Source organism: Narcine bancroftii, chromosome 1 (assembly GCF_036971445.1).
Source record: "Narcine bancroftii isolate sNarBan1 chromosome 1, sNarBan1.hap1, whole genome shotgun sequence".
Taxonomy (NCBI): Eukaryota; Metazoa; Chordata; class Chondrichthyes; order Torpediniformes; family Narcinidae; genus Narcine; species Narcine bancroftii.
In genome coordinates, this window is record NC_091469.1 from 129,059,973 (window position 1) to 129,084,410 (window position 24,438).

Consider the following 24,438-nt stretch of genomic DNA (forward strand, 5'->3'; position numbering starts at 1 on the left):
AGTTTGAAGATCCCAAAAAATTGAATTTAAAAGTGCAAGTTGGTGTAATAAACCACATATTGTTACACATAGAGGCTCCATTTCGAGAATTACTAGCGATGGTGACACAAGAAACGATTTCATTGCTCACGTCAACAATTCACAAGTACAAAACTAACTCCACATCGGAAATCTGAACCTAATACTTTTCTCAAGTGGGCTATTTCAGTTAACAATAGGCTCTAGCAAACACAAAATATTAAAATGTTGGCATTTCCCATTTCAGAATCCAATCTAAAAGGTTCACAGCAGAACAGTTGAGCAATGAACAGTGGACCTAATTATAAATCAATATTTTCAATAACAGAACATTTCAAAACAATTGCCCAAAGAACTATCCCTCAATTGGAAAGTGTCAAAAAAGATGACCACTCTTAAAAGATGACCAGTTACCTCTGAAGGAAGATCTGTAATGAAATTATGATCAGCTGCAAGTGTTCTTTGATTCTGTAACTGCCCAATTGTAGGAGGCAGAGCTTCAATTTCATTAAAACTGAAATCAAATTCTTCTAAGCACGAAAGCCTGTAAAGACAATAAATGGTTGTTTCTTATGCTAACAAAAATTTCGTAATTAACAAAAACGCAGAAAAGCTAAATACTGAAAAATATTCTTCTGGCCACAAGTTGACCACAAGTTTAAGGAGTTTGCAAATTCATTTTCCGATATAACAATTCAAATTTAGCATTTTCAAAGATCTATCCAAAATACTTACCCTCCAATTGAGTCTGGTAAGCTTATTAATTGATTTTCATCCACTTTAAGTGCAGTTAATTTTTTCAGAGAACCTGAAAATGGTAATGAACATGTAAAATCATGTCATTTATTGGTGCTCAAAAATACTACATCAATTGACAGAAGATCATAGAAAATCGACAGATTGACAGACCCTCAAATCCAACTTTCCAACTCAGCAAGGTAACATCGATATGATTCTGATAATGAGAAATTTACTGTCACGTACACAAGTACTGCACACAGATGTAATTAAATTCTTGGTTCAATTTAACATAAAAAATAGAAGGGGTAGACCATTTAGCCCATCAAGCTTGCCCTGCCATTCAACAAGATCGTGAATGAACTGGCCATGGACTTAGCTCCATCTACCTGCCTCCTCCCCGCCCCCACCCCACCTTTGCAAAAAAATTTGTTTTAAATATATTTAACAAAGCAGGCTCCACTTCATACTTGGAAAAACAACTCCATAGATTCACCACTTTCGAGGAAAAGCAGTTCCTCTTCACCTCTGCCCCAAACATATCCCTCAAATCCTATTTCTAGTCTCATCAAAAAGTGGAAACAAATTTTCTGCCTCTGTTTCATCTCTCCTTTTCACAATTTTATGTTTCTACAAGATCTCCTCTCATTCCAGCAGGTACAGTTCCAGGCGACATAGGCTCTCCTCACCCCTTTGCCGTCAGAATTAACCTCCTCTGCACCTCCAAAGCCCATCTCCTCTCAGGTAAGGAGACCAGGACTGAATGGAGTAATCCATAACAATTCAGTTGCAGCAGAACCACTCTGTTTTAAAATTCAATCCCTCCAACATTCCATTTGCCTTCCTGATTATCTATTGCATGTGTGTTTACAGTCTGCATAACAGCATGTTGCAATGTTTCACCATTAAGGCAATAAGCTGATCTTCTATTTTTCCTTCCAAAGTGGATGACCTTGCATTTTACAAACATTATGCCCCATCTGCCAGATTCTCATCTGCTCACTTAAATCTATATTTCTTCCTTATTTTCGTGTAATCAGCACTCGGTCACATTTTGCAATCCATCAATGTAAGTAGCGAATATCTCTGAGAAAAACATGGACTCCTGTGGCACTCTGCTCAGCATTGATCAGCAACCATAAAATAACCAAGTATCTCAACTCTTTGCATTCTGTCAGTTAACCAATCTTTCATCTATACTAATACATTACACACAAGTCAATGCAGCCTGACCTTATGGATTTTTTTTGTGCAGCACCTTATTGAACACTTGGAAATCCAAGTTTATAACATTAACTTGTTCCCCTCTAGCTGCTGCACTCTTCGTGTCCTCAAAAGAACTCGAGCAAGTTTGTCAAACATGATCTGCATTTTCTGAATCCATGCTGATGGAACCACGTCTATCCACATGTTCTACTATTTCTTCCTTGATGCGAGCTTTGAGCATTTTTACAAGTACAGAATGTTAAGCTAACCTGCATTTTGCTACTGACTACTTTTGTCCAATCTGCTGTGGCCTTCCCTGGGATCAGAGAATTTTGGAAGATTACCACCAACCCCTCTCCTTTAACTTCTCCCATTTCTTTTAGTACCCTGGGATGCATTCCATGAGGACCAGGGGACTTGTCTCTACCTTTAGGTGAACTAGTTTACTCAGCTCTACCTCTTCAGCAATAGCAATGATGTCGAGGCCCTCACCGCCAACATGTTTGGCATGTTAGATGCATTCTCCACCATGAAGACCAACACAAATTAGTCGTTGAATATTTCAGCGAATATCTCCACATTACCAATATTAATTCCCCTTCTCATTTTCCAAGGGACCTATGTTCACTCTGGCCACCCTTTTCCTTTTTATATGAATAGAAAAACTTACTAATTGTTTTTATATTTTGTGTTAGTTTACTTTCATTATCTGTCTTCCCTTTCTTTATTGCTTTCTTCAGGGGATTCTCTATTGCTTATTAAACTTTTGCCAATCTTCTAGTTTCCCACTAATTTGGTGACTTTGTACACATGAACTTTTAATTTAATGCATTCCCTTACTTCATTAGTTATCCAAGGCTGGCTGTCCCCTCCCTTACCATTTAACTTAACTGGAAGATACTTTTGTTGAGTAATGTGAAAAATCCCTTTGAAAATCTTCCACTGTCCCACCATATAGCCTGGGTTCCCAGTCTATCTGCACTCGCTAACTCCTCCCTCATCCTTTGTAGTCTCCCTTGTTTAGTCATAATACATTGGTTTTCAATTAAGCTAATTATCCCTTCATGTGCATGATAAATTCAATCATATTGTAATCATTCTTTCTGAGATGATCCCTAACTAGATGCTCAGTAATTTTACCAGTCACATGCTCAGGTCCACATCTAAGATGGCATGTTCCTTTGTAGGTCCAGTAGCATGCTCTTCCTCTTCAAAACTGCACCAGCCAACTTAATAACATAATAACATAACATAACAATTACAGCATGGAAACAGGCCATTAGGCCCTTCTAGTCCGCACCGAACCAAACACCCCTTTCTAGTCCCACCTCCCTGCACAATGCCCATAACCCTCCATCTTCTTTTCATCCATACACCTGTCCAACCTTTTCTTAAATAATACAATTGACTCCGCCGCCACTATTTCTCCCGGAAGATCATTCCACACAGCTACCACTCTCTGAGTAAAGAAGTTCCCCCTCATGTTACCTCTAAACCTCTGCCCCTTAATTCTTAACTCATGTCCTCTTGTTTTAAACTTTCCTCCTCTTAACGGAAATAGTCTATCCACATCCATTCTGTCTATCCCTTTCATAATCTTAAATACTTCTATCAAATGCCCTCTCAACCTTCTACGCTCCAAAGAATAAAGACCCAATCTGTCCAATCTCTCCCCATACTCCAGATGCTTAAACCCAGGCAACATTCTGGTAAACCTTCTCTGCACTCTCTCCACTCTGTTTATATCCTTCCTAAAATTAGGCGACCAGAACTGCACACAGAACTCCAAATTAGGCCGCACCAACGTCTTATACAATCTCAACATCACCTCCCAACTCCTATATTCCATGCAATGATTGATAAAGGCCAGCATACTAAAAGCCTTCTTCACCACCCTATTCACGTGAGTTTCTACCTTCAGGGAACGATGTACCGTTACTCCTAAATCTTTCTGCTCTTCTGTATTCCTCAATGCTCTCCCATTCACCACATATGTCCTATTCTGATTCTTCTTACCAAAATGAAGCACCTCACACTTATCAGCTTTAAATTCCATCTGCCATTTTTCAGCCCACTTTTCTAAGCAGCCCAAATCCCTCTGCAATCCTTGAAAACCTTCTTCATTATCCACTATTCCACCTATCTTAGTATCGTCTGCATATTTACTAATCCAATTCACCACCCCATCATCTAGATCATTAATGTATATAACGAACAACAATGGGCCCAATACAGATCCTTGAGGCACACCACTGGTCACCGGCCTCCAACCTGACAGACAATTATCCACTACCACTCTCTGGCCTCTCCCTTTCAGCCAATGTTCAATCCATTTGACTATCTCAAAATTTATACCTAAAGACTGCACCTTCCTAACTAACCTTCCATGTGATACCTTATCGAAGGCCTTACTGAAGTCCATATAGACAACATCCACTGCGCTACCCTCATCCACATTCCTAGTCACCTCTTCAAAAAATTCAATCAGATTGGTCAAACATGACCTTCCTCCCACAAATCCATGTTGAGTGCTCCTGATCAGACCCTGTCTATCCAGATGTTTATAAGTACTATCTCTAAGAATTTTCTCCATTAATTTACCTACCACAGACGTCAAACTTACAGGCCGATAGTTGCCAGGCTTCCTCCTTGAACCCTTTTTAAATAACGGAACCACATGCGCAATGCGCCAATCCTCCGGCACTATCCCCATATCTAATGACATTTGAAAAATTACCGCCAGAGCCTCTGCTATTTCCTCCTTCACTTCTCTCAATGTCCTGGGGAAGATCCCGTCTGGTCCCGGAGACTTATCCACCTTTATATTCTTCAAAAGCCTTAAAACTACACCTTTTGTAATCTCTATATTCCCCATATTTACCCAATTTGCTTTTTTTATCCCACATCTCCCAATATCCTTCTCCTTAGTGAATATGCCCAATTCACAGGCATGTTGAAGTTCCCATGACAACTACTATCCCATTCCTACATGCACACATATTTCTTGGTTTATTACCTGTGCCACTGCAATATTAGTTGGGGTCAGATAGATAACTCCCACTGATGATTCCCCCCACCCACTTTTGCTGTTCCTAATCGCTATCCAAATGGATTCAACATTCTGTTCCTTCTTGTCTGAACCTTATGATCCTCTTGTTCAAAAAATCTCTGATAGCTTTGAACATAGACAAAGATTCAGGTTCTATGTTCTCACGGGTCAAAAATTCTGTAGATCTGCAATCCACAGAAACAGATGATCTTTGATTCTGAAACTATTCCACTTAGACCTAGATTTCCCCACCAGGGCAAACATCCTCTCAGCCTTTCCTTTGTTACATTCCCTCAGAATCTCATGTTTCGTATGATCATTCCAAATTCTTCTGAACTCCAGGCTCAACATGTTCAATTGTTCCACAGAAAACAATACTTAATATAATTAGGGCAGTCCACGAAAATGTTGGAAAAACTCAGCAGGTCACGTAGCATCCACAGGAAGCCAAGGGATATAACTAACATTTTAGGTCCAAGCTCTTTGTTAATGTACGAGCAAAAAAAAAAACAGGCCTGCTGAACTTCTCCAGCACTTTCTCATTGTACTACAATCTGCAGACTTTCTTGTTTAACTTAATATAATTACTTGGCATTCCACTTTAATACAAATAGTTGACCGTAAAAATATAACATTTCGACTTTAAAACAATAGTAAATGATCAATATCAAAATACAAAGCAACTTTTATTTCATTCATAACTAGTTTTTAAGTTTGTAATTGACCAGATTTTATTATGATAAGGCTTTCAGTTCTTAACATTATGGCCAAAATTGAAGAGGAACATCTTTCATTTGCATATGTAAGATGGAAAGCAGAAATCACTGTTGTTTCCAGATTTGCCCTATTTCTCTGCAAGTTTCGGTACCTCATTTCTTTGCTGAGACGGGGAATTAAAAACAAGAAGAGCAGAAAGAAGTTGTGTACTAAGTGCATTACCCACTAATTCAACAAGCTGAAACTTGTTCATTCAGTTGAAAAAACATTGCTAAGTCAAAAATGCAATAACAAATCTCTTCAATGTTGAAATTGTTATGATTAGGTATCTGAATTTTCACCATTTACAAATTTTAATTAGATTTGAGAAAATATTTTTCAATAAAAAAGGAGGCACAAATAGGACAATGCGATTACAGCACCAGCTGTTAACTCTTTTCACCCCACTTATATTTCTTTATTCTGCTCTCTGCATACAAGTTTATATAGCATGAAATACTTTCTCTTGAGTTCCAGGTATCCTGTTGGTGAACCAGATAAATGTCTTTCAGGCAAAGGACTGCAAAAAAAGCTTTGGACTAGAACAAGCATAATTAATGTTGAGCAACATTTCACTCGCCACTTAAATTACTTTACTCCAACTCCAGATTTTTTTTTTGGATTCTGGTTAAATCACTTCTGCTGCATAATCAAAATGAACCCATTCTCCTGCCTATTAGCATCTTTACCTCAATATTCATTCTTCACTTATTCAATTTATAGTGCCTGTAATTTACACCACCTGCAAAGTCATCAATTACTTTAAGCTTTCAAGGGTTTCTTCAATCAGTCATGAAGGTTTAACTTCATACATTCATCTAGTGATTGGTCTTCCCTGCAGTCTTTAAGTGCTAAAGTCACTTGAAAAAAGTTACATCATGCAAAAGTGATGTGTGAATGAAGCAAAATATATTCTTCAATTTCCACACAATTTACACATTACTTCAGTATGTGACCACTGCAAAAAAAACACTTCTTACTATGGAGTTTATGGCTCAAGGCTGGAGCGACTTGAAAGTGAATGGAAATGAAATTAAAAGGCAAGGAGAGAGTCAAAATTTCAACGACTTCATTAACTATTTTGAAGGTTTTTCCATTTCTGTGATCAAATAATATTTTGCTTCACAAAGTTCTAATTGAGGGACTTTACATTCTAAAGTTTTTTACCTTGCAAATGAACAAGTTATTCAACCAAATTGGTGCAGTTCCCTCACTGAGTTTCTTTGCTGCCTTTTGCTTTCTCATCACATTTAGTGTTGCAAAAACCACCACCTCCCCCCCAACCAAAATCCGCACAGGAATGGCTGAATTCGTCTATTGCTCATTGTTGCCAAAAATGATAAAGCTCCCCCCTACAACGCTCCAGCTCAGCCAGAAAGCATCCAGAACAGCTGTGTCGCAAACAGTTGGTGGAGGAGCTCTGTAGATTTTGTAGGAAGAGTGTCTGAAATTGGCAATAGCAAATTAATAAAATACAGTATCCACAGGCCTCACAGAAGTCAGGTATGCAATGTCGGACTGAGACTCACTCTTACAATACCTAATACACCATTTAAAATGTAAAATACAGTGCAAAATGTAAAGTAATTGTAGTCTTTAATTATGTAATGTTCACTTTATTCAAGTAATTCCCGTAACCTACGAAATTTAAATTCAAACCCCAGTCACTGGCACTGTTACAGTGTTGTGCCAGCTGCTACGCTAACCTTGTTGCCATCATAATTACCACCTCTCCCAAATTTACAGATAAAGCCTTACTAATATACAATATTAATAAAGATCAAGACTCTTACCAGGCAGGGATAGGGAGACTCTTTGGGAGAGTTGCCCCAGCCACAATCGGCATCGACCGAATCTTCATCTTGGTGTCCTGGTTATACCCTCGGCGCAACCTGACTCATCCCCATGCAAGTATCCCAGTCAGACCCATGGCACAACCTAGCTCATCTCGACGCAAGCGTTCCGGTCAGGCCTCGCCATGACTTTCTCATACTGGCATCCCAGCTCACCTCCACACAAGTGTCCCAGTCAGGCCCTTGGCACACTTTCCCCATGATGGCAAACCGGCTTACCTCCACATAAGTGTTCCAGTCAGGCCCTATGTGCACCTTCCTCATGATGACAGCTGATTCACCTCCATGTAAGTGTCCCAGTCAGGTCTTCAGTGCAACTTCCTCGAGCTGACAACCCAACTCACCTCCACACAAGTGTCCTGGTCAGACCCTCGCCATACTTTCCTTGCACTGACAACCTGACTCACATCCACGCAAGTGTCCTGGACAGGCCCTTGGTGCATCTTCCTCACATTGCCAACCTGACTCACCTCCACACAAGTGTCCCGGTCAGGTCTTCGGCGCACCTTTCCCACTCTGACAACCTGACTCACCTCCACGCAAGTGGCGACATAGAAAAGGCCCATTCAGCAGTGCAAACCTGCACACACGCAACAAATTCTCAGCGCTTCCCCTGCCGGGACCATCCACCCAGTCTTATTCATCTGAAACTCTATCTATCTATTTATTTATTTATTTATTTCCTCTTGTTTTGCTGGTGGTTTGAGTTTCTGGTTGATTGAATGCTGGATAATGCGGATTTACTGTACTAAAAACCTGTCAGCAATTGGACTGACGTATTAGTACAAAGCAGTATTAGTCAGAATGTTGACAAAGCAAAGAGCAGAGAGAAAAAAAAAAATCACACAAGCCTTTATTTTTTTTTTTTTTTCTTTGGCTTGGCTTCGCGGACGAAGATTTATGGAGGGGGTAAAAAGTCCACGTCAGCTGCAGGCTCGTTTGTGGCTGACCAGTCCGATGCGGGACAGGCAGACACGATTGCAGCGGTTGCAAGGGAAAATTGGTTGGTTGGGGTTGGGTGTTGGGTTTTTCCTCCTTTGCCTTTTGTCAGTGAGGTGGGCTCTGCGGTCTTCTTCAAAGGAGGCTGCTGCCCGCCAAACTGTGAGGCGCCAAGATGCACGGTTTGAGGCGTTATCAGCCCACTGGCGGTGGTCAATGTGGCAGGCACCAAGAGATTTCTTTAGGCAGTCCTTGTACCTTTTCTTTGGTGCACCTCTGTCACGGTGGCCAGTGGAGAGCTCGCCATATAATACGATCTTGGGAAGGCGATGGTCCTCCATTCTGGAGACGTGACCCATCCAGCGCAGCTGGATCTTCAGCAGCGTGGACTCGATGCTGTCGACCTCTGCCATCTCGAGTACCTCGACGTTAGGGGTGTGAGCGCTCCAATGGATGTTGAGGATGGAGCGGAGACAACGCTGGTGGAAGCGTTCTAGGAGCCGTAGGTGGTGCCGGTAGAGGACCCATGATTCGGAGCCGAACAGGAGTGTGGGTATGACAACGGCTCTGTATACGCTTATCTTTATAAAAAGCCTTTATAAAACAGCTTGAAATAGCAAAGTGTTACTATAATTTACAGGTTGATACCACCATTTGAATGAAGAGGAGTTTATAATCTACATGAACGCTGCTATCAGAGAGCAGCAGTGATCATCAACAATCCACACCACCCAGTACAGCTACTGCCAACAGGAAAGAATAGGTGCCTCAAGACTCATACCACCAAGTTCAGGAACAGTTGCTATCCCTCCACCATCTGACTCCAAAACCACAAACTCAGAGATTCCTACTTTACACATTATTTATTTTTGAATATTTATTTTCTTCATTGCACAGTTTGTTTGCGCTTCCTTCTTGTTTACATTTTTTTCTTTTGTCTGTACATCTTTGAGTACAGATTTTTCTTTCACCACCGATAAGTAGAAATTCTGCCCGACCCGCAGGAAAAAAAAATCTGAGTTGTATGTGATGTCAAGACGTACTCCGACAACAAACTTGAACTTTGAAAATTAACTTTGCTATCGCTAAAATGTAGAGCATCACCACAAATATTCAAACATGTAGACGTAGAAACTAACATACCAATGGATTCAGGTAACTGTTGGAGCACATTGCTGGAGAGTAGGAGGTCCTGGAGATTTTCACACCCACATATGGCATCGTCAACCATTTCCACATTGTTCTTGGAAATATCCAAGTAGGTCAGCTGCTTTAATTTGCCAATGAACTACAAGGACAAAAGGAGAAATTAGTGTTGATATGTAATACTCAAGTTTCATCAATATAGGTTAAGGCCCTTCCTTGATGTTTGAGCAGAAGAGACAAACACATTTAAGGACATGAATTCGACAAACAATTAGTAATGAGCAGCCAAGTCAGCATGGTCTAATCAGGACAATAATACAGGACAAAAACTAACCTTAAATCCCCTAGGTTTGGGGTAATTGTAGTTTTGGGATGTGGGTGGGAGGTGGCGTGGGAAGAGGGAGTGCACTTTGAAAAATGCAATTAACTTTACAAATCAAATATAATGTATCTCTCAGTTGCGGCAGCCTCGAAAATTATTTGCATTCTGATACTTGACCTCAAAGCTAAAACACAAGTGTACTACAGGGCAAATGAGTGCAGAAAAATGGAATGAAAACAAGTTCAACAACAACCAAGACTCATCAAATTAGCAAAAGACCAAGGTTGCTGATGTGCCACATGACCTCAAACCCTAATTTCCAGGAGACCTTCTATCATTCCCTCATCCATTATCAGTTCCAAAAAATAATCCAAATGCATGGTTTTAAGTTGCTCATTTCTTAATTTCTTCCTTATTGGCAAGTCATTTTCAAAGCCTTTTAACAAGCACGGTTGGCATAGCCGTTAGCGCTACGTCTTTACAATGCCAGCAATCGGGGCCGGATTGGGGTTCAAATTCCGTGCTATCTGTAAGGAATTTGTACATTCTCCTCATGACTGCATGGGTTTTTTTTTTAAATGGAGCTCTGGTTTCCTCCCACTGTTCAAAATGTAATGAAAGAATATTACATATTACATAGGTTAATGAGATACAAATTGAGCAACATACCATGCTGTATGTCTAAATTAAAAAGTTAAAAGAAAATTAAGTACAAATTTCAACAGCGCTATTGAATAAAGAAATTCCTTAATGAATAACAGTTACAATGCAATTGCAATGAATTCCACCAGCTGATAAACAAGTCTTAGTTCACTTCAGACTTGATGTCATTTGACTGCATGGGACTTTGCTTTAAAAAAAACCTGCTGTTCAAAACGTTTGAGAATTGTGTGCAATTTTGGTTGGCATAGCTAACTAACACGCAGTAAATAACTTGAGTCTGAGACTTAGTCACTGATTTACAGGCTTTTATTTACAATGGACGGGAACCTCGTCCTGTGCCATGACCCGGGCTTTCTTGGGAAGGGTTAAGGTGTTAGAGGCTTTATACAAGGTCAAAGAGGGAGGAACCACAGGTACTGTCAGAGAATGGGGAAGAGCCAGGTAATGAGGAATACAGCGGTTCACCACGCTAAAAAAAGGTGCAGAAAAGATTCACAAGGACACTAATCAAAAGACAATCTGCTGGAGGAACTGAGTTGAGCAACATTAATGGGGAAAAAAGTTTGACATTTAACTTCAGAACCCTTTGTCAAATCTTGTATTTTAGTTGCCTGGCCTGGAGGACACAAGTTACAGGGAGAGGCTCCAGAGGAGAGGATAGAGGGTGACCTGATGGGAGGTTGAAAAATTCAGACAAGTACTTGTGTAGAGAGGGCAATGGTCTAAACCCAAGCAAATGAAATTAGTGTAGATAGACATCTTAGTCAGCATGGACAAGTTGTGCCAAAGATGCCTGTTCCCATGCTATACAACTTTACGAATGTATGAACCTGTGAATAAACAAGGGATGAACAAATATACAGAATACAGTATGGGTTTTAGACTGCAATGTTGGGAAAATCATGGGAAAAAAAAAATCGTGGATAAATCGCGGGGCAGGAGTTGACTTAAAATTCAACTGGCGAGTGAAGGTTTACATATGAATAACGAAAAGATTGCTGAATCATTTTAATATATATATATATAAAAAACCATATAACAATTACAGCACGGAAACAGGCCTATTTGGCCCTTCTCGTCTGCACTGATCCAAGTACCCTCATCTAATCCCACTTACCAGCACTCTGCCAATATCCTTCTATCCCCCTCCCATCCATATACTTATCCAACTCTTTCTTAAATGACAAAATTGAACCTGCCTTCACCACCTTTCCCAGAAGCCCATTCCACACAGTATCCACTCTCTGAGTAAAAAAGTTCCCCCTCATGTTACTCCTAAACCTTTGCCCGTCAACTCTCAACCCATGACCTTTTGTATCCATCTCTCCTACTCTCAATGGGAAAAGCCTTTCCACATCAACTCTATCTATCCCTCTCATTATTTTAAACACCTCTGTTCTAAAAGGGCATCCTTTATCTTGAGGTTGTACTCTCTTGTCCTAGACTTTCCCACAACTGAAAACATCTTCTCCGCATCCTCTACATCCTAAACACCTCTATCAAATCCCCTCTCAGCCTTCTACGTTCCAAGGAATAAAGACCTAATTTGCTCAATCTTTCCTTGTATTCCAGATGCTGAAACCCAGGCAACATTTTTGTAAATCTTCTCTGCACTCTCTCTATCTTGTTAATATCCTTCTCATAAATCGGTGACCAGAACTGCACACAGTACTCTAAATTTGGTCTCACCAATGCCTTGTACAGTTTCATCATTACTTCCCAACTCCTACATTATATGCACTGATTTATATAAGCAAGCATACTAAAGGCCTTCTCCACCACCCTATCCACATGCGTTCCTACCTTCAGGGAACAATACACCATTATTCCTAGATCCTTCTGCTCCAATGCATTCTTCAATGCCCTCCCATTTACCACATATGCCTTGCTTTGATTATTCTTTCCAAAATGAAGCACCTCACACTTATCAGCTTTAAACTCCATCTGCCATCTTTCTGCCCACTCCGCTAAGCAGTTTAAATCCCTCTGCAATCTTTGAAAACCCTCTTCATCATCCACAATTCCCCCTATTTTAGTATCATCTGCATATTTACTAATCCAATTTACTGCCCCTTCCTCCAGATCATTAACATATATATGACAAACATCAACAGTACCAATACTGAACCCTGAGATACACCGCTTGTCACCGGCCTCCATCCTGACAAACAATTATTTTCTACTGCTCTCTGGCATCTTCCTTCCAGCCACTGTTGAATCCATTTGACTGTCTATAAATTAATACCCAAGGACTTAGCCTTCCTAACTAACCTCCCATGCGGAACCTTATCGAAAGCCTTACTGAAGTCCTATATAGACAACATCCACTGCTCTACCCTCATCAACATTCCTAGTTACCTCTTCAAAAAATTCAACAAGATTGGTCAAACACGACCTTCCATGCACAAATCCGTGTTGAGTGTCCCTGATCAGACCCTGTCCCTCCATATACTTATATATACACCATCTCGAAGAACGCTTTCCATCAATTTACCTACCACAGATGTCAAACTTACAGGCCGATAATTGCTAGGCTTGCACCTCGAACCCTTTTTAAACAAAGGAACCAATGCACAACATGCCAATCCTCTGGCACTATACCCATCTCTAATGACATTTGAAAAATCACTGACAGAGCCTCCGCTATTTCCTCACTAACTTCTCTCAAGGTCCTGGGGAAAATCCTGTCAGGACCTGGAGACTTATATGTTTCAAAAGCTCCAGTACTACCTCTTTCTGAATCACTATACTCTCCATATATACCCCACTTTGTTTCCTTTACCCTGCACAGTTAGTTCAATATTCTTCTCCTCACTAAATACTGAGGAAAAGAAATTGTTCAAGATCTCCCCCATCTCTTTTGGCTTCACACACATTTGTCCTTTCTGATTCTCTATTGAACCAATTTTATCTCTCACTTTCCTTTTGCTATTTACATATTTGTAGAAACCCTTTGGATTTATTTTCACCCTGCTTGCTATAGCCACCTCATACCTTCTTTTAGCTTTTCTAATTTCTTTCTTAAGATTCTTTTTACATTCCGTATAGTACCCAAACATCTCCGTTTTCCCCTGTTTCTTATATTTATTGTAGTACTCCCTCTTTTTTCGAACCAAGTTTCCAATATCCCTTGAGAACCATGGCTCTCTCAAACTTTTGACCTGACCTTTCAACCTAACAGGTTTATAAAGATTTTATACTCTTAAAATCTCTCCTTTAAAAGACCCTCCATTTCTCTATTACATCCTTCCCAGAAAACAAAATGTCCCAATCCACCCCTTGTAAATCCTTTCGCATCTCCTCAAACCTAGCTTTTCCCCACTCAAAAACCTCAACTCTGGGCCCAGATCTATCCTTTTCCATAATTACCTTGAAGCTAATGGCACCATGATCACTGGACCCAAAGTGCTCCTCTCCACACATACCTCTGTCACCTGACCCATCTCATTCCCCAACAGTAAATCCAACACAGCTCCCTCTCTAGTTGGTACCTCCACATATTGATGTAAAAAGCTATCCTGCACACATTTTACAAACTCCAACACATCCAGCCCTTTCATGGAATGGGTTTCTGAATCAATATACGGAAAATTAAAATCCCCCACAATCACTACCCTGTACTTATCACAAATATCTGCTATCTCCCTACTAATTTGTTCCTCTAATTTGCGTTTCCCATTCCGTAGTCTATAATACACCCCTATAATTGTAACTTCCCCTTCCCCATTCCCCAATTCCACCCAAATAACCTCCCTGGACGAAATTAGAATCAGAATTAAGACTGGAAAAATTCTCATTGGAATTACTGCAACTAATGTGTTTCCTTCAGCTAGTTAATTTTAGTTCATTAATATGCAGCCAAAACCTAGAACACAAATCCTCAATCTCTACAACAATATAGCACTTTCTTAAAATACAGCTCTCTAAAGGCACTGTAACCTTCATCACCTGATTGTTAATAAACAGTTGAAAAATAACTAAGTATATCTTGTAACTGAGTAAATACTGTAATCCCAAAATATATGCATATTGTATATTATATATTTTTAAAAAATGATCTTTTTGCATATATTTTATGTGTCGTGTGCATATGCTTGCACGCACCATGGTCCAGAGAAATGTTATTTTGTTTCATTGCACATGTACAGTTATTTAACAAACTTAACTATACATCCCATTGAAGGACAAATGGCCCATCAGACTGGTGTTATGCATGTTGTTGTTCAGTGAATAATTTTCTTTGTATGGATTTCACTGTAGCCGTGCCCTGCTGCCATTTCTTGAGTGCAGACCAAAGTCAGAAATCAAGGGGGAAAGCATTTTTTCTCTTTCTACCGCACGCCCCCCCCCCCCACCCCCACCCCTCTGTACAATGCCTTGGGCTGCATTAAACGGCACGTCATTGTTGTTACTCTGTTCAGTCCCAGCAACACCACAGCACTGTAGCTCAAGAATTTTAACAAATACAAAAGCAGACAAGATTTATTCTTCAACTGCAATTAACAGAAATCTGGTTCCTTAAAATTTCTGAAAGAGAAAAATATCAATCTGTACTTAACCACTCATTAATTTTTACTCACTGCAGGAGAACCAAGTGTAGTTAAAGCATTATTCTTCAGAATGGATCAGATATTTGAGGTCCAAACCAAAATGCTTTAATGTGATGCCAAATGAAGCTTGTATAAATAGATTGATACATCTTAAACATTAAGTTGTTAGATTCATGTAAATCATTGAGTGCTACATACATACCCCAGGGAGCACTGCAAGTCTATTGCCATCCATCCACAACTCCTTTAGTCCAGTCAGTTGTTCTAACACTTCAGGCTTGAAGGAAACACATTAAAAGTGACATTTTAGAAAATTCCACATGCACACGCTGATTTATTTTTTTTTAAAAACAGTTCAATCTTTCTAAATGTTTAACCACAGAAACTAAATCTGCTTGCTTAGGGAAGATATTTTGATTTGAAAAATAGTTGGAGAATACCAAATGACAAATAAAATTAATCTATTTACACTAAACATAAAGCCAACTGTACACAGCAAAATATAATTTTATGCGCTAGCCTTTAAATTAAGGTAATTCAATTTAAAAATATACTCCTGCATAACTTTCAGGGGAATTTTCAAATTAGTTCAATGGAACAGAACGTTATCAACTGCACTCATCCCAAACAATTTGCCTGCCCAAGTGTATCTTTCTTAGTTTTGTAAATGCTTCTCATTTCCTTTTCCAAACAGCCAAATGCTCAACTTTCTTGTAAAAATACACAACCTTGATTACTTGATTAATTTTTCTACATCTCAAATGAATCTGGATGCAATGATTTGGAAACATTCCTCTGGATTACAAAATGCAAAAGCTCACTGATGTTCACACAGTTACATTAAAAAGAAAAGTGCACTGAGATTTCCTTTGAACTGCTTGATCATTTGAACTGCTTACCACATCTGTGAAGTCATTACTTCCCAAATCTAACCTCTCCAGCTGGGTCAGTCTGCTCATGGTTCTAGGAAGATCAACAAGATAATTAGAAATAATGTACCAGATGCAAAACAAATTATTGAACATTCATAAAGGGTCTTGAAAAAGGGTTTTTGCTCAAAACATTGACCATTCTTTTTTTTTCCTCTGACGTTGCTTGACCTGCTGAGATCCTTCCGCAGATGGTGTCACTTCAGATTTCAGCATCTGCAGTTTCCTGTGCCTCTTCTATTGATCATTGATCTTTCTTCTGGATACAGTAAAACCTTTGTAATCCAGAATTCAAGCAACCAACAAAAAAAATGTGGAAAATAAATAGGTAAAAAGTACGAAAGTTAAAATTAGTGCCCCTATCGGTTATTTCGCCAATCACGCAACACTCAATTTCAAGTAACCAGAAAACTGACTCATCTGGTATCTACGAATCCCCATGGGTGCCGGAGACTGGGCTGTATTTTTTTTTACTGTATTTAGATTCCAAGCTACTGTTTAAGTTCTCCATTCTGAAATTTAAAAAAAATTAAACTCCACCATATTGCAATTACAAACTTTCCCAAGACCTTGGACCAAAGGGAAATTCAGTTTTAAGTCCCAACCATCATACAAAATGTTATTATTGAAATATTTATTGATTTAAGAAGTTTGAAATTCAATGCCACTTCACATACCCAAACCAGACTGGCAGCATCTTCTTTTAATTCATCAGTGGTCATTTTACTCTGATGTTACCGTTAAGTTGATATTTGAAACAGATGGCAAGTTTCAACTATCACAGTAGCATTAAGCTACACTTTGGTAGCTTACACCAGGAATGAAATGCTTTCATGCACTATGGTGAAACCTGCTGAAAGGAGGTCACCAACATACTTGACTATCTAGATCAGTGGTTTTCAAATATTTTCTTTTCACTCACATACCACCCTAAGTAATCCCTATGCATAGGTGCTCCGTGATTAGAAAGGGATTGCTTAAGGTGGTATGTGGGTAGAAAGAAAATGTTTGAAAACCACTGTCTTAATTATACCTCATTGACTCTTTATGTGGATGGTTTCATAACTCCGAAGGAAATGGGCCAATGACAATTTTTCTCAAGCAAAATATTTCATGAACAATTGGGTCCAGGACAGTGGTTCTCAACCTTTTTTCCCCCACTCAAGTATTACCTAAAGTAATCTCTTAGCAATCACAGAGCACCTATGGCAGAGGCATGACTTAATGTGGTATGTGAGTGAAAACATTTGAAAAATCACAGATCTAGAGGGAAAGATTATTTCTTTTTCAAATCAACAACAGTGTTTATTAATTATGTCACAAGGTGTTTAAATTAAATCTTAAATTAGTATTAGCTGATTTATTAATAAAATAGGCTAGAATTCATTGCCAAAATGTAAGGCTAATGGTGCCCACCTTCAAGTGCAAACCATACCACAATGCCAGGCAAGAAAATGGTTACTCATTAAAAATTGTTCCCTATCTATCGTAAGCCTTCTGCTTTGCTGCTCCATACATCATGATGGGCAGTTCTGGCATTTGATTAAAACCCCTGGAATCCAGCACCTATGGGGATTTGCAGATGCTGGATAAGTGAAATTTCTCATTGCTAGAGAATGTATTCTGCGTGATGGCAAACCAACGGTGAGGCATGCCAATATTAAACTTGTCATTTTTACCTATTTATTTTTCACAAATTTTTTGTCGGTTGTTTGAATTCCAGATAACAGGTTTTTACAGTCGTTGCAAACTAAAGTCATGACAGAGAGGTAGAGCTCATCTATTTTGGTCGGTGTTTTTTTTTAAAAAATGTCCAGTAGGCCCGAGTTACTGTCAGCCACCCTTCCTGGCATTCAAAACTGACAGGTGTGTCAGCCACCCTTCCTGGCATTCAAAACTGACAGGTGTGTCAGCTCAATCCCACGAGTGCTACACATTTAGAAATTTGTTATTGGGCACTGAAACATTGTCAGATTAAGTGAACTAATCAAGAAAGAAAACAAAGGTATATTACTGCAGAACAGATTATACAGAAAAAAATCAGTACACATCTTACATTAGAGTTGTTCATTTGATTTTCATGAGTTTGTGCACAAGATGTTATAAATGGGAACCTGGCATTTGAAAGCAAGCAGCGGTGCATTAGACCAAAATAGATCATTTCACATCACAAAATTCGCCCTCTCCCTTATTTCAATACAATTTTTTATTCCTTTATTTCACTTTCAACTCATTATTTGACTCCAAATCTAAGCCTCCATCTGTTTGTTGCAGATTTTCCCAATTCAACCCTCAATTCTTTACTGAATGATCAAAGGACACAATTGAGAGAAACACGAGAGGGCTGCAGATGCTGTGATTGTAGTAAAATTACTGAAATACTGAAGGAACTCAGCTGGTCTATTCAGCATCTACAGGAGACGTAGATATATTGTCAGGAAAGGCAGAAGCATATATCAGAAAGTCTCAGAATTCAAACAATCATGGAGGAATCCAGACCAACAATAGGGTATTAATTGGATATAAGGGACTAGGTAGAATTTATCATGTCTGTGCAAAAAGAGACAGGGAATGGAGACAATGAGGGAAGCAAGGGGACGGATGTTTAACGAAAGCCAGAGAAGTCGATATTAATGCAATCTGGATGGAGGGTGCCCAGTAAGAAGATGAGGTGTTGTTCCTCCAATTAACTGAGGTCTCAGAGGTAGATCCGTAGGGGACAATTAGTAGGGATGGAGGAGTGAACAAGGAAGTCAAGGAGGGAGAGATCCCTGTGGAAGGTGGAGAGGGGAAATGTGTGTTTAGTGGTGGGATCATGTAGTAGGTGGCAGAAATGAATGTGTTGGATACAGAGCCTGGTAATACACAGTTGCCAGTCCACACCCCAGATGCTCCCTTACAACAATTTACAAAAGACACATGGCAGAAACACATCTGCTCCACTCTTCCTGGAGTTACTGACTACTGTTATGAGCCCAGAGGACCCCAAAACCCAGCAGCAACAGATATTCACCAAGACAAATGGTTACTTAAACAAAAGTTGCATTTAATTATTGTTAACTATGAAAATAGAATCAAATTTAAACCATTCACTAACTTAATTAACTCCCTTGTAATTCTAAGCACACGTGTATGTAATATATGTGTAAGTTTAGAAAAGTTCTTTGGTTCACAGTCCAATCTCATTTCTCATTCCTCCAAGTTCATTGGTTGCAGGCAATTCTTATACTGTGCAAAGAATTTAACATTTATAAAGTTCACTAAGCTTTGGTGCTTGAAAGGTAAATGGTTACCACTCGAAGGTTCTTGTCGGTTTTCAGAGAGAGGTTTATTTTGTTCCAGGACATCCACAACTGATTCTTTTTTAATCAGCCATTCCAGTGTCTTGCTGACAAAACATGCCCCCTCAGGGTTCTCCAGATGATAACCTCTTTCAGGTCACCACAGAGTTCCTTTTTGTTTCTCTTATTCCATTTGAAACATCAGACAGCCAGTCCTCTCCTCTTGCATGAACCACAAGGGCTTTGACCAGGCTGAACAAAGCACTTACAACCCCTTCTTCCAAAATGGGCACTTCCACAAGCTCGCCAGCTTGTCCGGTTCCAATCCCAGCTGCTGTTACTGTCTATAACTCTGTAGAAGATCTGTGTGTGTGTGTGTGTGTGTGTGTGTGTGTGTGTGTGTGTCTTTCTCTCACACAGAGAAAAAGCCTGTTTAACTTTCTCTATTTTCCAAACCACCTGACCCTTCTAGAACACCTCCAGACAAGCTCTTTCATCTGTTGCCTTTTTGTAAACAACAATCCATTTGTGAAGTCTCTTGGGCACTCTCCAAAGCTCGTGCAAAAGCTGTTGAGCGGATATGTCTAGCATTAGCAGAGCTCCAGTATTTTAAACAAGATCTGTTTAAAAGTGTTTGTATATGACCTACTCTAACAAACCTTTCCCAATTTATCTCCCAAAAACATATCTATATACTCTGTCACACTACCTTGCTCACTGGCTTTGCTCCATTCTCCTGCCAGATAGCTATAAACACTAAAATTTTCCCAGAAATACTTCTCAACTTTGGGGGGGTGGGGGGGGGAAGTTTGCGACAGACGTCACAATAATTATTAAGAGGAAGAAAATTGCTGGCTGGTTTTATTTTATGTTCAACTTCTCTCATTCATGCTTCAGTTCCCCAAGAACAACAATAATTTGACTTTATCTGTTCACTTTTATCAGTGTTAAATCTGGTTGCATCTCACAGATTGTTGAGAATCCAATCTTGCAAAATTGGAAGATTGACAAAGATGAACAAGGAAAGGATGCTGGCTATTTATAAGCAGAAGAAAAAAGTTGCTTTCAGGACATATCCACCAAAACTTCATGTACGTGCAGCCTGAAAAATTAAATCTCGATACTGCCTCTATTTAATCCAAATAGAAACAATTGTTCAACCACAGTGTCTACAGACTTTCATGTTTTACAAGAGGTCAATAACAAGGGGACATGGATTCAAACTAATTGGTGAAAAGATTAGTGAGGTTCTTTTATTGGATCAGTATGGGTTTGAAATTCTTTACCGCAAAGACAGTGGAGGCAGAAAATCGCATTATCTTTTGATAAGTATCATAATGAGCATTTAATGTCTCAATTGACTACAGTCCGAGTGAAAGGAAGTGAGAGGAACCAAAAAGATCCTTTTTTGGTTAATTTTCACCAAAGACTCTTCACCTTAAATTTTCTAGATTATTTCTCTGATCATCTTAAAACCTTGAAAACGAAATGGTGGTTAAACAGCATAATGCACCTTTTCTCATTCACATTCAGTATGAAGTAGCCACTCTACATTCATGGAATTTGCTTGAAACAGGTTTCAAAATCCATAAAAACTCATAGCTGAAGAAACTCAGCAGATCAAGCAGTGTCCATTATACAGCAAAGGTAAAAATACATAACCAACGTTTCAGGCTTCAGCCCTCTATCAAGGTATGTTAAAATGTAGGCAGGCAACCGGACCAAAGAGTTTGGAGGAAAAGGCAGGAGGTGATAAGTGGAAGAGGAAGGGAAGGGACAGCAGCGATCAAGGGGAGGAAGGATGGCTAGATGAAGGGAGGAGAAAGGGGAAGGGAAGGGGAAGAGGAAGCAGGTTAATAGAAATCAGAAAAGTCAATGTTAATGCCATCTGGCTGAAGAGTGCCCGGACAGAAAATCAGGTGTTGTTCCTCCCAAGTTAGTCTTGGTGGGACAGCGCATGAGGCCATGGATAGACATGTGAGTGTGAAGAAGAACTGAAATGGTTGGCTACTAGGAGGTCTCTATTACTGGTGCAGTTAGAGCGAAGGTGCTCAGCGAAGCGATCTCCCAATCTGCTCCTGGACTCTCCGACGTAGAGAAGGCCACCGGATGCAGTAATTCAGTCCTGCAGATGCACAAGTGAAATGTTTCTTCACTTGAAAGGTCTGGTTGAGGCCTGGGCCTGTGGCGAAGGAGGAGGTGTGGGCGCAAATGTGGCACCTCCTTTAGCCACGGAAAGCTGCGGGGGCAGGGGGTGATTGGTGGGGAGGGCACAAGGGATTCATGGAGGGAGCGGTCCCTAAGGAAGGCAGAGAGGGGAGAAGAGGAGAAGAAAGGTCTGGATCCTGTTGTAAGCACCCAAAATTCCGGAGGATAATATGCAACATATTATCCTCGGGAATTTTCAGCACTTAATAGGATTCCACTACCACACACATCTTCCCCTCTCTGCCTACTGTAGGAACTATTCCCTCTATGACTCCCTCGTGCACACATCCCTCCCCACCCAGTCACCTTCTTCAAAGGTTAAAATCTTGTTTTTACTTCTCAGTTAATTTTATGACTATCTCTTTAATAAAGTTTGTTGTTTGAGGTGTTACCTATGATGTCTCATGTGGGCATTGGGGAGCTTTCTTTCATTCTTCGAAGAACCATGGAGAAGGCGTTAAGCATTGAAACACTTTTCTTTGAATTCGTCTTATTTCATCTTAATTTATCTTAATCATTTATTAAATATAGCCGAATGTTTTGTTTATCCATCGTTATGAAAATCTCTATGCGAAGTTATGCAAAATATTTAATAGTTATCCACCAATTAAAGTTACTTACTGCTAAAAATACGATTTGGTTTATTTGGATAAATAAGATAGTAATTTGGAATATCGTTCGTCACTTTCGTTTCTGTGAAGATGACATGTTTTGAAATTGGGAAATACAAGAGATTGAAAAGTGTCATCTACACCTTCCCCTGAGTCCGAAAGAGGTGCCACACTTGACCCCATGCCTCTTTCCTCACTACAGTCCAGGGCCTCAAACGGGCCTTTCAAGTGAAGCAACACTTCACTTGTGTATCTGCAGGACTGATTTACTGCATCCAGTGGCCTTCTCTACACTGAGAGACTGGGTGCAGATTGGGAGCTTGCTTCACTTCGCACCTTCGCTCCATCCACACCAATGACAGAGACCTCCCAGGAGCCAACCATTTCAGTTCTGTGTCACACTTCCACATTTGCTCATGGTGTTATGTACTATCCCACCAAGACCGCCCTCAATTTGGAAGAACACCACCTGATTTTCCGTCTGGGCACTCTCCAGCCGGATGGCTTTAATGTCAACTTTTCTGCTAACCTTTTTTCCTTCCTCCCCTCTCCCTTCACCTAGTCATCCTTCCTCCCCTTGATCGCTGCTGCCCCTCCCTCCCTTCTCCACCTATCATTTCCTGTCTTGCAACCACACTTCCCCACCCCTATTCATTTTTTCATACCTTGATGAAGGGCTCAAACTTGAAACGTTGCTTATGTGTTTTTACCTTTGCTACATAAAGGGCACTGCTTTACCTGCTGAGTTTCTCCTGCATTTTGTGTTTTTTCTTCATTCCATCATAGTGTCTACAGACTTTTGTGTTTTATTTCAAATTATAAATTAACTTCGTCATAATTGTGATAAGAACTGGATTACAAATCACAGTCAGCATCAAGTCATTAGAATATTAAACAATGGCTTAATTACAAATCTTTGAAAGATGCACAATGAAGAAAAGTGATATATATGTATATATATATATATATATATATATATATATAGTGAGAGTTATACGAGAAGTAAATGTAAAGTAAATGCAAATAAGTTTTTTCCACTGAGGGTAGTGGAGGCAAGAATGAGAGGACATGGGTTAAGTGTGAAAGGTGAAATGTTAAAGGGAACATGAAGGGGAACTTCTTCATGTGAGAGTGTGAAACATGCTGTCAGCTGAAGTGGTGAATGCAGACTCGATATTGGCATTTAAGAAAAATTTATAAGGGGTATGTCTCAAATACAGGCCAGTGGGACAAAGCACAATATTCATTTGGCACAGGCTAGATGGGCCAAAGGGCCTGTTTCTGTGTTCTATATGCTCTTTGGTTCTAGTTACAAAACAGCAGTATTTGAATCTACTACATAACAACATTCAACCTCAGCACTTCCTTGCAATGAAATCTCCCAACTACTGATCAAGTGTTAATTTTGGGGGGAAATAAACCAGCAAATTCAGGAGTTGAAATGTTACCAGGGGCCATGGATTCAACTGAATTAAGGTTTCATTCATGTGAACATTATATGTTCAATTGCAAAATATTTACCCAAAGTTTCAAGTTTCTCAGGTCAAAGTCATCCTTCTGCTCACATATTCAAAAATCACATGGTGACCAGCACTTATTCCAAGTTTAAAAAAAAACACATCAAGGAGATCAGCACTTTCTGCGATCCTCATGGTAATAACAGAATTAGGGGTCAATCACAAGAGCACTGTGCTTATTGCTGTCAAATTTTCTGACTGAACCCATTAAAAAAAAATCAACCCTGTGCTCGTCTCATTGTTGTTTATTATCCACATTGATAATTTGAATAACAACGTAGTTTCACATGATTAGTAAGTTCATAGGTGATGCCAAAATTAGAGGGATGGTAAATAGTGAAAATTACAACAGAATCCAGATCAAATGAGCCAAGAAATGGCAGATGGGGTTTAACTCTGACAAGTGTGAGGTGTTGCATTTTGGTTGGTTAAACCAGGGAAAGACTGGCATCACGAGTCCTCGAAAGTGTTGTAGAACCTGGCATGGTGGCATAGGGGTTAGTGCAATGCCTTTACAACTCCAGCAACTGGGATCAGAGTTCGTATCCCGCGCTGACTATAAGGAGTTTGTACATTTTCCAAGTATTTATGTGGGTTTTTCTTTGTGGGCTCTGGTTTCCTCCCACCGTTCAAAATGTACCAAGGTGTAGGA

At 39.7% G+C, this 24,438-nt stretch overlaps 1 protein-coding gene across 6 annotated transcripts in view; it reads right to left on the bottom strand.

Moving 5' to 3' along the window:
* The window catches only part of erbin (erbb2 interacting protein), a 313,125-nt gene that overhangs the window by 85,329 nt on the left and 203,358 nt on the right, over positions 1-24,438 (bottom strand). For all 6 annotated transcript variants that reach the window (XM_069939183.1, XM_069939193.1, XM_069939201.1 and 3 more), the window contains 5 exons: positions 16,140-16,203; positions 15,443-15,517; positions 9,703-9,847; positions 754-826; positions 433-562 (listed from right to left, as the gene is read on the bottom strand). In XM_069939183.1, coding sequence (XP_069795284.1) covers positions 433-562; positions 754-826; positions 9,703-9,847; positions 15,443-15,517; positions 16,140-16,203 — 487 coding nt within the window. The remainder of the gene's footprint in view (positions 1-432; positions 563-753; positions 827-9,702; positions 9,848-15,442; positions 15,518-16,139; positions 16,204-24,438) is intronic.